General features: G+C 49.7%; 5 protein-coding genes across 5 annotated transcripts; all 5 read right to left on the bottom strand.

The window, feature by feature from the left end:
- Nucleotides 1–182: 182 nt before the first annotated feature.
- FSUBG_5940 (uncharacterized protein) lies at nucleotides 183–2,067 on the bottom strand (the record flags this gene model as incomplete). The annotated part of the gene is made up of 4 exons (XM_036684090.1): nucleotides 183–374; nucleotides 425–598; nucleotides 644–1,694; nucleotides 1,739–2,067. 4 exons carry the CDS (start codon nucleotides 2,065–2,067, stop codon nucleotides 183–185), a joined length of 1,746 nt encoding a protein of 581 aa, XP_036538512.1.
- A 5,234-nt stretch (nucleotides 2,068–7,301) lies between these two features.
- On the bottom strand, nucleotides 7,302–8,546 carry FSUBG_5938 (alcohol dehydrogenase; the record flags this gene model as incomplete). The annotated part of the gene is made up of 1 exon (XM_036684088.1): nucleotides 7,302–8,546. One exon carries the CDS (start codon nucleotides 8,544–8,546, stop codon nucleotides 7,302–7,304), a length of 1,245 nt encoding a protein of 414 aa, XP_036538511.1.
- Nucleotides 8,547–8,747: 201 nt separating this feature from the next.
- FSUBG_5937 (short chain dehydrogenase reductase family) lies at nucleotides 8,748–10,677 on the bottom strand (the record flags this gene model as incomplete). The annotated part of the gene is made up of 2 exons (XM_036684087.1): nucleotides 8,748–10,366; nucleotides 10,413–10,677. The coding sequence occupies 2 exons, from the start codon at nucleotides 10,675–10,677 to the stop codon at nucleotides 8,748–8,750; spliced, it is 1,884 nt and encodes a 627-aa protein (XP_036538510.1).
- A 942-nt stretch (nucleotides 10,678–11,619) lies between these two features.
- FSUBG_5936 (enoyl hydratase) lies at nucleotides 11,620–12,444 on the bottom strand (the record flags this gene model as incomplete). Its single annotated transcript, XM_036684086.1, has 1 exon — nucleotides 11,620–12,444. One exon carries the CDS (start codon nucleotides 12,442–12,444, stop codon nucleotides 11,620–11,622), a length of 825 nt encoding a protein of 274 aa, XP_036538509.1.
- A 346-nt stretch (nucleotides 12,445–12,790) lies between these two features.
- FSUBG_5935 (uncharacterized protein) lies at nucleotides 12,791–15,422 on the bottom strand (the record flags this gene model as incomplete). The annotated part of the gene is made up of 5 exons (XM_036684085.1): nucleotides 12,791–12,883; nucleotides 12,940–14,984; nucleotides 15,033–15,119; nucleotides 15,164–15,252; nucleotides 15,409–15,422. 5 exons carry the CDS (start codon nucleotides 15,420–15,422, stop codon nucleotides 12,791–12,793), a joined length of 2,328 nt encoding a protein of 775 aa, XP_036538508.1.
- Nucleotides 15,423–15,559: the final 137 nt, after the last annotated feature.

Genomic DNA, 15,559 nt, shown 5'->3' with positions numbered 1-15,559 from the left:
TCCCACACATGGACATGAATCGACATCATCAGGCATGTCCCGCTTTGCGTATAATTGCTGAGATATATCTTGTTCACGAGATCATGACTCGTGTGAGAAATCTATTGTCTATCAAAGTACAAATAGGAATAAAATGGTAGAAAATAACATGAAATCGACACCATAGGTTGTGCTGTGTGACTTCAAGATGCGTGTCTGACTCTTTCGCTATGCGGCCTGCGCAGCATGAAAAGAAGGAGCATCCAAACAACAATGGTGACGATCGTGATGGTAGCGGAAAGGCCAAAAAATAGAGAAAATATCTCCTTATTCAGTCTCCATGGCGCCTTTGCGTTCACTTGAGGCCACTCAAGAATACCGCTCTGAAAGAAAGACTGCAAATAAAGTTAGTTATTGCAAGATGTCTAAGGACACAGTGACGTACAGCCATGAATGTTCCAGGGAGGAAAATCAGAGTCACAAAAGTGATGATATGCATTGAGCTCGTTTCTCGCTTGGTCTTGTTGGCGATATTCTCCATATTTCGAGTCGACAAACGAGCGTTCTCTGCGTAGATCTTGTTGATTTGAATGGTTTTGTACTGGAGAATGGTGTTGTACTACAGAAGTCAGCCCTGAATCTCCCAGTGCGTAGAGAGAATTACCATTTCTTTACTCTCCTTGACGAGCAATAGCAGCGCATTGAGTTGCGCCTGATGAGCGTCGATATTGGCCTCGATATTTCGAGAGTGCCGACAATATTGTAGAAACGAGCCCTCGCATCCCTTCTTAATCTCTTTCAGAGCGGGAAGCCGATACTGAGTCATAAGACACTGGTAGTGCTCTCGGATCTGTCTGATGACTTGGTTATTTAGCTTGAGAACCAGGAGCGCTTCCTGGATCGTCTCCAAGCCTTGTTGTAGCTTCTGTAGCTCGTCAAAAGTAAAAACTTCGAGCCTCTCGAGTCTTTTGACTCGGTCATTGAGATCACCCCACGGATCCTCTTTTTCGTTGATTTGACTGCGGGCTGTCCCAGATTCGAGACTCGTCATATGTGAGAGCCTTTTAGAGGGAGAATCGGCCAACCCTGTTATGATTTTCACGTCTTTGGTAAGGGCCGACTCATCTTTTACGGCGGGCGTTCTCGCTTTGTCCACAAGTGGTTTGATCTCATCAAAGAGTTCGTTGATGTAGAATCTCCAATCATCATCGCACCAGTCAATCAGCATAGTGAGAACCTCAAGCGAAGAAGAGAACGCCTGTGGAACTGATTCCAGAACGCTTGACTGAAGACATTTATTCTCAGCCAAAGCTTCTTGGAACAACTCCTCGTTCAGTGAGTTTCCCTTGCAGGTTACCCAAAATGACTGCCCGTTTTTGATGTCAAAGGAATGATATACTGCGAGTTGTCGGACTCCCCAAGATCTGTTTGGGACGGAGGTGGAGCTCTCAACGGATCTCAAGACAAACGAATACCTAATTTCGCGCCCTGAGAGACCCATTCGGTCGAGAGGGAGGATGTCATCCTCAGGTATAAGTAGAGTATTGTCGTTGTTGAACTGAGGAAGGTTACACCATTCCTGAGCAGAGTGCGACCGCCGGAAAGAGTAGAGGCAGCTTAGAAACGAAGCGGGGATTTGTTGATATGTGCATAGGTATTTGAACATCTTAATTGGACATCTGACTTGATCTTTGGAAGATTTGGATTGGAGAGATCTGAATTAGTTAGATCGTGTCCAAGTTAAGACCAGGAAACTTACACATATCTCATCTTTGGGGCTTTCTTATTTGGCTGCAGGCGAAGTACTAGATCTTCCATGGTCTTGACATCACCCGAGAGCGATTGACAGTTGCATGAAGTCATGCAATCGCACGTTTCAAAGATCTTGAGACAAGCATTTTCAGTTCTTGGGTGGAAGACTCGAGCTGCTTCTCGATTCCAAGTACTAGCTACTGCTTGCCGGGCTCTGGTACTCCTTCTGCTGCTGGGAGCAGTTTGAGGGTAGTTGTGAGAAGCATCGCATATGCTGTCGAAGTAACGTTCCTGTTCGGACAGCTCCACAGTAGTGATACTATTTTGGGAGGACATGATAGTATATGGCAATTTAATAAATGAGCTAGCGACTGAAGGTTTCGTAGATTACTCGGGACCAGCTATTTTATTTCCATGAAGAGAATTCCAATTCCACAGAACAGGGATCCGAGATTCGCATAGCCTAGATCATATGCAACGGCAAAATTTGATAAAGAATGCCTGGTATTGACTATGCTCCAAAGGAAGTTGGCAGTGATGTTTGTGGATGGTGTGAATGAAGATGGTGGAGATAGACAAATGTGTATGAGGCCAGGTAGGGTATTGACATACAAAGTGGCTGAGTCGAAGGCGCAAACAACATGCCTCATGTAACCCGAACTGAACACTCAGTATTGCTCATATGCGTAGATAATTAGAAGAAGTGCAGGGATTCACATTGGGTATTGTGAAAAGATATATCAGGAATGTATCGTAGCCATTTGCATCTTTATGGTGCTAGATCGTAGATTTCGTCTTTCTCAGCCTGTTCTAGATGTCAGCTGCCGGGAGAGACATCATAAGACAGATAAATGCAACAAGACAACCCACTTCAGTCAAGGTCACTGGAAGATAGAACACAAACTCGGTTCCTATATGCTGGAACCATGGGTCAGCTTCTGGTTCACGAAAGCACTGCCACTCCCAGTGTCCCGATCTACATACCTCGACCTCAATGGTCTGGTCATTGAACTTGGCCCGAAGGTGCTCTCGTACATCCTCTAGCCGCACCTTGTATGCGACAATAGAGTTGTGCTTCATGGTGGCAACCAAATGATTGGTGATTGTGCAATACGGTTAGATTCTGGTGACGGGCTATTTGTTTTCTCAGTTCTGTATCGCGCAAGATCGCCTTGGGCGTTTTTCTTTCCGCCTGAAGATAGTCTGCCTCGGGAATGGTTGGGGACTGTGCCAGGCATGTCGGGCAGGTTGCTAGATATTCGCTCTACCGATGGCTGCGGCTCAAGATAACACAGGGCTTGCTCGGAGTATTAGAGGGCGATTGGCAGATTCTCGCTGGACAGCGCAACGGACCGGGCTTAGGGGGTCAGGCTCTCGGATCAATTGCCTATCAAGCTCGAAGTGTGACCGTTGTACGCAATATTGCAGCTGAAAATGTGCCAAGAGAGGCACAAGCAGCAAGGGGGTTGAAATGATGGACGCCGTTGGCTGATAGCGCATCGGTCTTGGGGCGATGGCTCACATTTTGGTCATGCAGGTGATTGCGAAGCCAACATGCAGCGAGGTGCAGCCTGATGTGACTCTTGTTTGACTAAGCCTTAGTCCGCACGATGAAGATACAGAGAAGTGGAAGAAACATAAGACGCGAAGGTTGTATCTCCTTTAAAAGTTTTTAACAATGCCGTTGTCGATGTTTCATCACAAAGCGGCTATGAGCAACTGCCTCAAGGATGACTCGATGACTGTCGAAAAAAGTGTGAATCAGTCACCACATGATTTCGGGGATAGTATACGCCAGATTTGTGCGATTTCTGATCAAAATACTGGCCCAAACATCCTTTCTGGGTGTTGCGTTCACGACTGACGGAGTGATCGAAAATGTGTCTAGGTGATCTTTCAGATCGAATTTGCCAGCAGCGTCGACGTTGAGTTGATGATCTCAATTTTTCGGGCCGATGATTGGAGGAGTTGGGAAGATCTGGCTCCGGATGCTCACACAAGCAACGTATCTGGAGTTGATGCTGGAGACTTGGGCAGTGTAGGCAGGGCCTTCATTTTGTGCAACAGCTGTTGCGAAAATTGTTTGTGACTGGAAGTGCAGATGTAATGCTCAAACTCGAATTACTTGAAGTCAATTGTAGATGTTAGGAAATGCAGGTTGAAAGCGAACGAAAGGAAGGCACGCCGTTGAACCAAGGTACCTACCTACCTACCTGCGATGGTGGTGTACCTTGCCTAAATATAGGAAGTTGCGTTGGCAAACGTTTGAAAGTCGTGGAAAGTTCAACTCTTGCATCGTCATAAACCTCAACATGATCTGCTCAATCATTCCGAGCTAGCTTCTAGACACCTGAGTCACCAACCCTAAAGAACATCAAACAACAAGAGCTTCGTCCTGAGTTGAGACTGTCCGAAGTCCGTTTCAATTACCGAGATTGCTACCTGTCGGACACTTTTCATCTCAAGACCCCATTGAAATCAGGCTGCGATTCTCGATTTTAAGGGCGGCCGACCAAAAGCGTCGAATGAATGAAGGTTGCGACGCTGGTTACAGCAGTCAAATTAAATGTCGCCGAGGAGGGCGGGCCGCAACGGCTTCGTCAGGCGGGCCTCAGGGTGTAAGAAGACTTCTGACGTTAAACTGAGATGCTAAAAATACTTAGTCTAAGATCCTCTATATCTGTACTAAATTACAGTAAGTTTACCTAAGTTTACCTAAGGCTTTTTTGTCATCTAGGATAGAGTTCCTAAGTTTTATTGCATCCCCTTGGCGGGGAAACGTTGAAGTCTGATTCCGCCCTACAAGGCTGCTTTAAACACAAGCTTTAGGATGTGGAGAACCAAGCTTGGCTTCGTCCCTGGATCAAATCCGTTCGGCATAACCTTCTTAAAACCGTCCCTGAAGCGAAACCAATAACGAGTGCGTCGGTGCGAGCCGTCATTAATCCTTTCCTTCAAGTGCCGTCTTGGAACGGACACGGACTTGAGCACCAGAACCCAGCCACAGTCCGTTCTCTTGAGATGACGATGCAACCCTGCAAAGCCGAGACATAGCGTTGAACTGAACCTGCATCGCCACACAGACACAGAAAATTCCGCTGCAAATGCCCTGAAACCAAACCCGAGTCCGATCTCTGGTTCAGTGTCACAGCCACATTCAAGTATCAAGTCCGCTTCTCAACCACGACGACTCAATCTCTGGTGATCTCTTGACCTACGGGCACGGTGAATACAGGAAAATCATCAGATCCGCCTTTGAGGTAACTTCAATGCGATGAAAAGGATAAGCTAGGATCCATGAGTCGTGGATCTAAATGAGACGTTTTCCCCGCCGTTGAGAAGTTTAATGATTCAATTTCGTCAACGCTAGCATCAAAACAAACCGTTCAAACCGTGTTCACAATGGCTTCGAGATCAGACCCAAATGTTCCGCTGCTCAAGACGTGCCAGACGTGTTTTCATGCCAAGATTCGGTGCGAGAAATCACAGGAGTCTGGAAAATGCGATAGGTGTTTGCGCTTGAACAAGACTTGTGTTTTTAATCCTTCTCGGCGACGAAAGGCTTTGAGGCCTGGGTGAGAAATTTGTACTTTGTGATTTGCAATTACTAACTTGGTCCAGGCCCTCAAGAAATCTCGAAGCTGCGAGTCCTACGAGATCGAGGTCACCATCACTGACCTCAGCCAATGCGACTTCAGCAAATGTTACGGATACTTCACCTGGTGTGTCTACGACACCAGCCAGCATTGATACCGAAGCATCTCACAACCCGTTCTCAAGGGGGTTGTTGTCATTCGAGAAAGGGCAAGAGTTTCTCGATACCTTCAGAATGCGCATGTCGCCTCATTTTCCGTTCGTGATAGTTGCAGAGTCGGTAACCATCCAGGGGTTGGCTCAAGACAGGCCGACGTTATGTGTTGCGATACTCGCGGCGGCTTCACATGAGGACCTCAAGCTTCAGCAAAATTTAGGCAAGCTCTTCAACGAAATCGTACTTGTCAGGATGATAAAAGGGCCTTTTGCAACTTTGGACATGCTGCAAGGGCTGTTGGTGCATTTGGCTTGGTGAGTACCACAACTTCTCAAGGTTCTTCGCTAATGATCCAGGGCACATTTTCATCAAGGAACAATGAAGTATACCCAGCATTTGTCACTTGCAGCAAGCATCATCTCAGATATGAGACTTGATCGGCCGAGAGTTGCAAGTCTGTGGGCTCTGAGTCGAGAGAGCAAGCATGGGTATGGTGAAATGACGCACGATGAGATGAGAGCTTTAGCAGGGACTTATTATCTCTCTTCAAGGTATGTCGTACCATAAACTCTAAAACACATCTAACACGCAATAGTTCGGCTGTATTGTTGCAAAAGTCGCACCACTTTCGATACTCTCCATTTATTCTTGAATGCTGTCACAGCCTCTTATCTGGGGGAACTGCTCCTTCGGACAGACATCTTCCATACATCATATATCTTCAAAAGCTTACTGAAGAGGTTGACGATGCAGTCATTGAAGCCACAGGGGCAATTCGAGGGTCAAGGCAGGATAAACTACCAGCTGAGCTGCATAGAATCAGAGAGCGATATACGTCGACAAAATCATCCCTGCCATTTCCGCTCAGCGAGAGTCGTAAGTGCCTATTTCCCCAAAAGGAGATATCTTCTGACATATCCAGCCACGATTCTTCTGCAACTACATGTTCTTGACCTCCTTATCTGCCAGCCCTCGCCGGATGGCATCTCATATGGCCCAAACGGTTTCCAAAGTCTTCAGCAAGGTGCAGATCAAAGCCGTCTTCTAGACTGGCTCTCACAAAGCATGTCTGCTGCAAAGTCCCTAATAAGCGTGATCCTCCTTCTACCACAAGGTGACGAAGACACGATGCCAAACATCGGCTGGATCATGCTATACTGCGCAGTATCCTTATCAGTACGACTCGACCTTGTAGCAGCACAACCTGAAAACGCACAAACTGCCGGCCATCTTCGGCGTATTCTCGATATGCCTCACACCCTTCGTCAAATCGTCCTCCGCATGGAATCAGCTTCAAACTCGAACCCTGGGGACGGCGAATCAGATCCATACTTTGGTCTTTCGAGAAGAGCCCGGCGTATAGAGAGATGGTATCTTGAGCGATGTGGTCCTGTCGAGTCACCTGAGGTCGGGAGCCTTTTCGGATCTACCGAGACATCCCCCTCAAACCCATTCACAGCAGATATTGGACTCACCCCATCGTCTTTCCAAGATCCTGGCTTGGTGCCGAGTCTTCAAATAACAGGGGAATCAGATGATACGTGGATGAACAACATATTGGCAGACCTCGAGGTTGATCCAGGAATGGAAAGCTTGCTGTTCACTGGACCTTTTGACTTTCTCGGTGAGCGCCAACAGTAGCGTCGAGGGATAGCTTTATATACTTCTGTACGGATACGGACAAGGAGAAGCGTCGGAGTTGGTGTTAGCAATAAAATCATGCCCGTTGGATCTTTCATTTGTGTTACATATTACGTCCCGTATACCGCCGGACCAATACCCAAACTCCGTCTATGTCTATGTTCATGTACATCGTTGACTATTTTTTACCCTTATTTCCCGCAGCCTTTTTGTGCTTCTCTTTGCCCTTCTTTATGGCATCGACAAGCTCCTCGATCTCGGCCTCCTTTTCCTTTTCAGTCTTCTCCTTGGCATTCTTTTCATCGGCAGCCTTTTTGGCAGCTCTCTTCTTGGCCTGGATCTTCTCAACCTTTTCAATTAGAGCATCGCTCTCTTGCCACAACTTCTTGGCGACTTCTTCATCCTTGACTTCCTTGCGCGCAAAGTCGACCTCCATACACTCCTTGATGAGCTTTCCACCAGGACCTCGAGCAAAGTCACCATCCATGGCGGTGTAGAGGATGGACTGCGCGGCCATGTGAGGCGATTTGAGGAGGAACCAGGGCACCAAGTAGCCGGCGAGGTAGATTGCAAGTCCCCAGAGAGATCCACGCGTCAGCCAGCGACGGGTGCTAGGGGTTCGAGCAAGACCAGGGTCCACGAAGACTACTCTGGTGTTGTTGGGAGCCTTGTCTGGTCGCTCGTAGGCATCGAGATGCTTCTGGAATGCTTGGCCAAAGACGTTCATGGCGAGTTTGCTGCGAGCGTATGCGATACCAGGACTCCAGTTGGCCGTTGAGACAGGCTCCTTGAGGGATGGTGATCCAATGTAGGATGAGCAGGTAGGAATAATAACTCGAACATCTCGATCGATGGGCTGCGCACGAAGAGCCGGGCTTAGAATACCGAGTAAATGGAAATTAGCCAAAAAGTTGACCATCCACGTCTCCTCAATACCCTCCTCCGACTCCTTCCTCTTTCCACCAGGGGGTGTCATGGTGGCAGCGCACAAGATGATCATATCCAACCGTCGAGGCGGCGCATTATCAATCCACTTGGTCGCAAACGTCCGAATGCTGTAGAAGTCCGACAAATCGACTTGTTCCGTGTAGATCATCTGGTTATTCGTCTTCTGTCGCAGATCCTGGATATACTCGACGAGGAACGGATCCGACGGAGGCGCCTGTGAGAGCAGAACCAGCTGCGCGCCCTGGGCTGCGAGTCCGAGGGCCGTTTGGGCGCCTATGCCGGACGTTCCGCCGGTCATCATGACGACTTTGCCATGGAGGAGGCGTGGGCTGGGATTCTTGCGGCCGGAGGTCCAGATTTTGAGGAGCGATAGAAGGGTGAGGGTGAGGATGGTGTAGATTATTGTGCGGCTGTGCTGCCGGACTTGTTCGGGGATGCCATTTTCGAGGACGCCGAGGAAGAGAACGAGAGGCATGGCGATGAGTTGATGCGGTGTTGTTCAGCGCATGTTGGAGGATCCTTGCGCTAGACATGATGGAGATTTGGTGTCGTGGCCCTCTAAAGGATCTTCACGTGATCCACTTGTACTTGCCATGAGCATCAACTTCAAGATCATCTCAACAACTCGACAAATAAAATATTAATTGACTATCTGACTCTTTATCCGTTATCATCATTAATCTCGATACCTGTCATCTTTCTTCTTCCTCACCCAAATCTCACCAACCGGATCACCATGATCAGCTACACACTCCCAATCACCAATACCGTGCTGAGCAGAAGCCTTTCTAACACCCCTACCACCACCACCAATGATGAGGTTTCCAGGCCGATAATTTTCATCATGCTTCATACGACGAATGACACTTCCGTGGACTCGGACCGCATCAGGCACATCTCGAACTTCACCCCCAGGGAGGGGCCAGCGGATTGGCTTCCATGATCCATCGGACTGAAGATCCATTCTACGGAAGGGCATGTACTCCATGATTTTCCAGGCTGTTACGGCAAAGGGACCGAGGCCTTGGCCGTATTCAAGGGAGTCGTGGATTCGAGCTGTGCATGCCCCGTGCATGACGTCGTGGAAATCGTTCTTGGGATGGTCTTCCTTTTCGTCCATGGGCATATCAGGTGCACGACCTGGACCTCCGCTACCGCTGGAAACTCGAAGATCAGGAATTGGTGGCCGTCCTGTGGCTTCTTGCCATTCGTGAGCGGCACAGCATCCCATCTCTGCGACCTTTTCATCGTCGAACGGGAGACCGGCTTTCTGAGCTTCTCTCACGATCCAGGCAAGGGGAATATGGCTTGTACTCTTGCTACCTTCGAGCATTTCCCAGCCTCCGCCAACATCAGCGTGACCACCAGAGAACCAAACTTCGTCAATGTCTTGAGCAGCATCATCATCGATGTTGTTGATCTCATCGAGTGCAAGACCGGAGAGGTTGGAGAAATTGTCAGGATCTCCGCATTGGCTTGGTCTTCTGCACGATCTTGAGCGAGCTCGGTACGGCGCATATGTGTTGCCCTTCTTCTTCTTTCGGTCACCTCTCTTGTCGTTGGGAGAGAGATAATTGCTTTTTCTGCCTCGATCATCGTGTCCGTTGAGTTCCTCGCGGATCTCATTGATTGCCTTGTGAAAGTGATGACCTTGGTCATCTTTCTGCTTGGGCCGATCTTGGTACATGAGATCCTGACGGAACTTGGCTCGTCTCTCGTCGATGCTGACGGCGTGGCGAATTACTCTAGCGCTGCTTCGTGCGGTGTACGGGAACTTGCTGCGTTGCATCCAAGCTGTCTCAAATCTTGGAACAGAATTGACTGTATCAAACAGCCCAAGGAAGCGGATACGGCCAACTGGACGAGAGAATGTTTCCCGAAAGCCCTTCATGAACTGAAACATTTCGTCTCTCTTCTTCTTTGCGGCCTCGGTCTCTTTGCTCCGTGGTTTGTCACAATCTTCCTCGTCTTCAGGAATCTGCTCACGACCCTGCCATTGAGCAAATGCCTTCCAAGCGAACTTGACCATTTCTTCATTGCCGTGCGACAAGAGTCCGATGTAATCGAGCATCTCGGCTAGGAAGCGTGCAATATATGCTCCCCGACTGAAACCAAACATGTAAATCTCATCGCCGGGGTTATAAAATCGCATGAGGAATCGATAACCTCCTACGACATGCTGGTCGAATGAAGAGCCAATGGCCGAGTCTTTGGCCTTTTGATACCAAGAGCCAAAGCGAGCCCGAATGCCGGTATGAGTGAGTGACCCAGAGACGACATATGTTCCGATACCCGCTGGATTGTGTGAGTTGAGTGTTACTGCGACGAACGGGTCACTTACGTTGGTAGTAGTGGTATTGGTCATCGGCTTGACGATCAAGCATTCGAAATATCTTGAGGATGTTGCTGTCGCTATCATCACCATGGAACTTGTTCCCTGTTCCATCGAAACAGAGAACAAGCTTCCGGGGCTTTCGCCCATATGCGATACCTGCGTCAGGTCCCATTCCCGGAGTTGAAGGTCTGCTCTGAAAATCTCGAGATGATTCAGGATGGCCTTTGACAGACTCATTTAGAGAATTCGGGGCGAGATGACTGTAATCCATTGTAGCACACTCTCACGCGGTGGCACCAGGAGGAGGTTTGTAACATCACACAAGGTGCTCACGATTGCAGCCGAGTGCAGCTGGGGAGCAGCCTCTTATGTTGGACATGACCACTAGCCCGGGCTGTCTCAAATCTCATCGAACTGAACCATGTTTCGGTCAAAGATCAGCCAGGCGGTACACAATACAATAATTCTGGTGTGCATCCCCGCAGATACCTGCGGCAGTATGTACAAGAACAAGATACGACAGCGGCTCAATGTCTTAGATGGCGGCGCCAGTGAACAGGTAGTGGGTGTTTCCAGGCTGACGATTTGATCTCTCCCGTCGATCTCACCCATGGCGATACCCTCTAAAGGGGCCGCTTGTATGTGACTGGCTTATGCATTCAGCCCAAGACATTCGAGGAGCTCAACAAGGGACCATGGTCGAACCAAGATGGAGCTTTCACCGTGCCAACTCCACTAGGTCATCCTTGCATCTGGGGGTGCACCTCTCACCAACCAGAATTCGCTGATCGTCATCAATTGCCGATAGCTGTGAAGTGCGTACACCACTATCTCATTTTGGGAGACATACAGATTGCCCGCGTCGAGCTGAGAATCCTCTTTGGGAGATTTGCGTGATGATCTATTAGATGTGGCTGCCCGAGAGATTTTTTGCTGTTGATCGACATCCCTGGTTCTTCTTGGTCAGAGTCTGAGCGCATGCCAATCGGAGAATGAATTGGTCCAGCGCGGAAGCTATCGCCCGCTATTAAGGGCCGTCCCTAGGATGGCCTGCACAGAAATGGGCAAATATGCCCGAGGACTGGTGAATTGATAATGATTTGGAAGCTGAGACACCAACAAGCCATCGACGTTGGTGGCAGTCCAAGTCTGAACAGCAGTCAATTGTATGAAGATCAATTGCTCTACTGATTTCTCGAACACCCAAGTGAGTCTACAGCTTACTATCCTTCCAAACAGCATTCCTCTTCTCGACAAAACTCAAGACACCCTCCTTCATATTATCACCACCTTCCATGCTCTTATAAATCCCCCCGTCAGTCCTGCTCGTGCTCTCCCTCGGCCCCTCAGCTTCCCACCCTCCCAAAAGACCCTCGCGCGACACAATAATCGAGTCGGGCGAATTACCAGACATCTCAACAGCCCACTTCAGCGCCTCTTGGACAACATCCTCCAGCTTGACAACCTTGTTCACAATACCCCAGTCAAGGAACTGCTGTGCGCTGTACATGCGTCCTAAAAGCGCCACTTCTGATGCCCGTTGTCGTCCTACCGTTCTGATAAGACGGGGTAGGGCACCGGCGATGGCGACGACGCCGCGCTTCACTTCTGGAAGACCGAACTTGGCGGTTTCGCTGGCGATGACCATGTCGACGTTAAGTGCCATTTCCATTCCACCGCCGAGGCAGAGACCATTGACAGCTGCAATGACGGGCTTCTTTCCATGGCGGTTACTCAAGCCTCCGAAGCCGTTCTCTGCCCACCTCTCAACGTCCTTCACATTTCCCTCTGAGTTCTTGACATTCCATTCTTTGAGATCAGCGCCAGCGCAGAATGCGCGTCCAGTGCCTGTCAAGATGGCGCAGCGCAGTGAGGGCTCGTTGTCGTACCATCTCCAGAGACGGTCGAGATCAATGCTCATCTGGCGCTGGAGGGCATTGAGATGTTCTGGGCGGTTGAGGGTGACGAGAACGACGTGAGGATGGGGGAATGAGACGGCGGTGTGAGGCACCTTTGGGGGATTGAGTGACTTTGACATGATAATTATTGTTACTGTGATTGATGTGATTTACTGAAGATGCACAGTCTGAACGATTGATAGTATGGAGCTTGGTCTCTTATTTACATCACTAACCACGGATACAAGCTCCAGGGCCACGGTAAGCTCTGTGTGGGGAACCTCGGCACCTCGGAAGCTCCCCCAACAATGGCAACGCGCCGACGATCCCCCTCATTAACACCAGAGACGAGACAGAGACAGAGACACTGGTAAGTTACTGTAGACTCAATTGTATATTCCCACAGCTCTCAAAACGCCCTCACCTCGTTCATTGATATTGCAACCCATGAAATTAGAATAATAGTACATTTTAAGCATCTCCTCATCACGCCGGTAGTCCACGCTTCTCGCTCTCAGTGAAAAAGATCACCATACGCCAGAGCTTCTTGACAAGATCCTCCGCCTCATCATCGAGTGCCTGTGAAACGCCAGTTAGTAATCTCATCACAAGACGTAAATTGGGGGGAAACGTACTCCTTCTAGCTCTTCCGCTAGAGCGGCTGCTGTACCGTGAGCGCGAAGATGTTCCTCCACTGCTTCGACGAGCATCTCCTCTTGTACACCGAGATACTCGACAATCTTCTTCTCCACGAATGGCCGGAGCTTGTCCTTCACCACTGCATCATCCATAAACTCCCACTTGACCTTCCATCCCCACAGGCCATCCTTGTCCGATGGGATCTCCTGGGCCAGGGATCGAACAGCCTGTGAGATTTCCTCCTCTGTCATGTGCGCCGTAGCAGAAGAAGGCTCGAACTGAATAGGGACCAGTTGTCGCTTTGTAGAAGTATCTGCTTCCTCGTCGTCCAAGAGACCTTCCACCTCTGCGATTGTGCGCCGTTGTGGTGCTGCCCTGGATGCCTGAGCCTTCTGAGCTGCGGCTCCGAGGGATAACTTGAACGGCTGTGGTGCAGCGGCGGGTGCTTGTTGCTGGTCCATCTCTTCAGCTTGCTTATCGAGGAACGAGTCGGCCATGCCGCGTGCACGCTCCATCTCAACCTTTTCACGACGCTGTTCATCGTGTTCTGCTCTTCTGTCTGCTTCGTCTCGTGCTTCTTCGTCTGCACGATCAGCAGCTCTCTTGCGAGCCCAGCCGCTGTGATCGCGGTAGTAAGGGTGTGTCTTGCGACTTGCTTCTTTCTCATCGTCCCATGCCTTTTCTCGCTCAAGCTGCTCCTGCTTTCGTTGTTCGAATGACTCTGCATCTTGACGTTCTCGCTCGCGCTCTCGATCTATTGCTGCTTGTCTTGATCGTTCTCTGTTGCTCCACTTGCGCTCAGCTTCAAGATATGCTTTCTCGTCTTCGTCATCCTTCTTGGACTTGTACCGTCTGTACAGTTCACCATCGCTGGCGTCTGTGTCGTCATCTTCTTGGTGAATAGAAAGGTCTGTGTTGGAAATACCTCCATTCACAAAGGCAACTCGCTGTCCATTCTGTCCCTTAGGTCCTGATGGCGCATTTGCTATGCTGCCTCTGGGGCCAAGAGGAATATTGTTGGTAGCTGGAGGTGAATCGAGTCGGGAGTGGCGGGCTGGTCCATTTCGTCGTCGCTCCATCTCCTCCATCTCTTCTTCCTTTCTTAGTCGCTCCAGGTCTCGTTGGTTGCTACGTTCTCGGAAAGCAGCGATTTCCTGTGACACAACTTCCCTCATCTCAGCTGGGATATCTGCGAGTTCGTCCTCTTGAGCCAATGGGATATTCACAACTTCGACATTCTCGCCAGACTCGGTATTGCCCATTGTGACGTCCTCGTTTGTTATGTTGGTTTTGGGATAGAACAAATCGTGAACAACGTCCTTGAGCGCTGACTTGGCCGCCTCGAGCTTCTCCGATCCGATAGCACCGTCTTGACTCTCTTCGTAGGACTCCAGGTACTTGAGCGAGCTCTCATCGACCATAACTTTGAGCTTCGTCTTGTCGATGCCCTCGTACGTGTCGTCTTTGGGTGCATCTGCGGCCACCGGTTGTCGCTTGACGGGAACTTCGACTTGTTGCTCGTGGAGAAGTTTGACTGCAGTACTCAGCGACCAAGGGTCCTCAAAAAGAGCGAAACCAAACTTAACGCCTTTATGGTCTTCTGTGACACTGGCTTCAGAATCCCACTTTCGCAGCTTTCCACAAGCACCCAGAAGACGTAAGATCCCTTCATCGCCACCCAAACCTTCGGGAATCTCGTTTATGAAGATCGTTCGGAGCTTCTCCTCGTTCGTCGGGGGAACAAGTACCTGTGTTACTTCTCTCGCACCTCGGTCTCGATCACCTCCTCGGTCCATCCCCAAGCCAGGTCGACCACCACTGGGCATAGGCATATCACGACCGCCCGCGGTGGGGGTACCGGGTTTACCCTGCTGCGATGTACCGAGTCGGATCACGGGGGCATTGAAGTTGATGTTGGGCATGTTGGCAGGCGCTTGGAAGTTGTGTGGAAGGCCGCTTGGACGATTAGCTTGCTGGGCGCTAGACTGCTGGACACCTGGAGGTGCCATTCCTGGAGCAGAAGACATGCCTGGAGGAGGTCCTGGAAATATGTTAGAAGGGTAGTGAGGGCATTGCAGAGCTTGCGCACCTAGACCAGGTGGAGGAGCCATTCCTGGAGGGGCATTGTTGGATCCAGGATATCCTCCATATGCAGGAGGCGCGCCGTAAGGATTGTCTACTCAAGTTAGCTCTGTTGATACTGATTCAAGGGAAACATACTGCCATAAGGATTATACGCCATAGTGGCGCCGTCGCGAATACGCGCGGAGAGTAGGGATGAGGATGGTCGCGTAGGGCTTTTGAGTAAACTATTCACGTCAAAGTAACGATGGAATCGTTTTTAGATGTTGATTCGCGATTCTTTATGCAGGCGCAAACCGTGTTGAGGCATCCAGGCACGAGGCTGAAATGTTTCAATGTGGGGCCGGTTTTCGGTCCACAATCCCGCCTTCTTTCGCACCTACATTTTTCCGAACATCGCGACTTTTCTGCATCGCCTGTTCTGGGACAGCTATTGACGACGGCCATTGGCGGTTTAGCTATATCGACAAGATGTAAGTCAATTGGCCTTGTACTTTTGAATTGGATGCTGACACATTTAGGGCCGCTTCACTC

Source organism: Fusarium subglutinans (assembly GCF_013396075.1).
Source record: "Fusarium subglutinans strain NRRL 66333 chromosome Unknown NRRL66333_c0000060, whole genome shotgun sequence".
Taxonomy (NCBI): Eukaryota; Fungi; Ascomycota; class Sordariomycetes; order Hypocreales; family Nectriaceae; genus Fusarium; species Fusarium subglutinans.
Note: the sequence above shows the minus strand (reverse complement) of the source record. Positions and strands in the feature narration are given on the sequence as shown.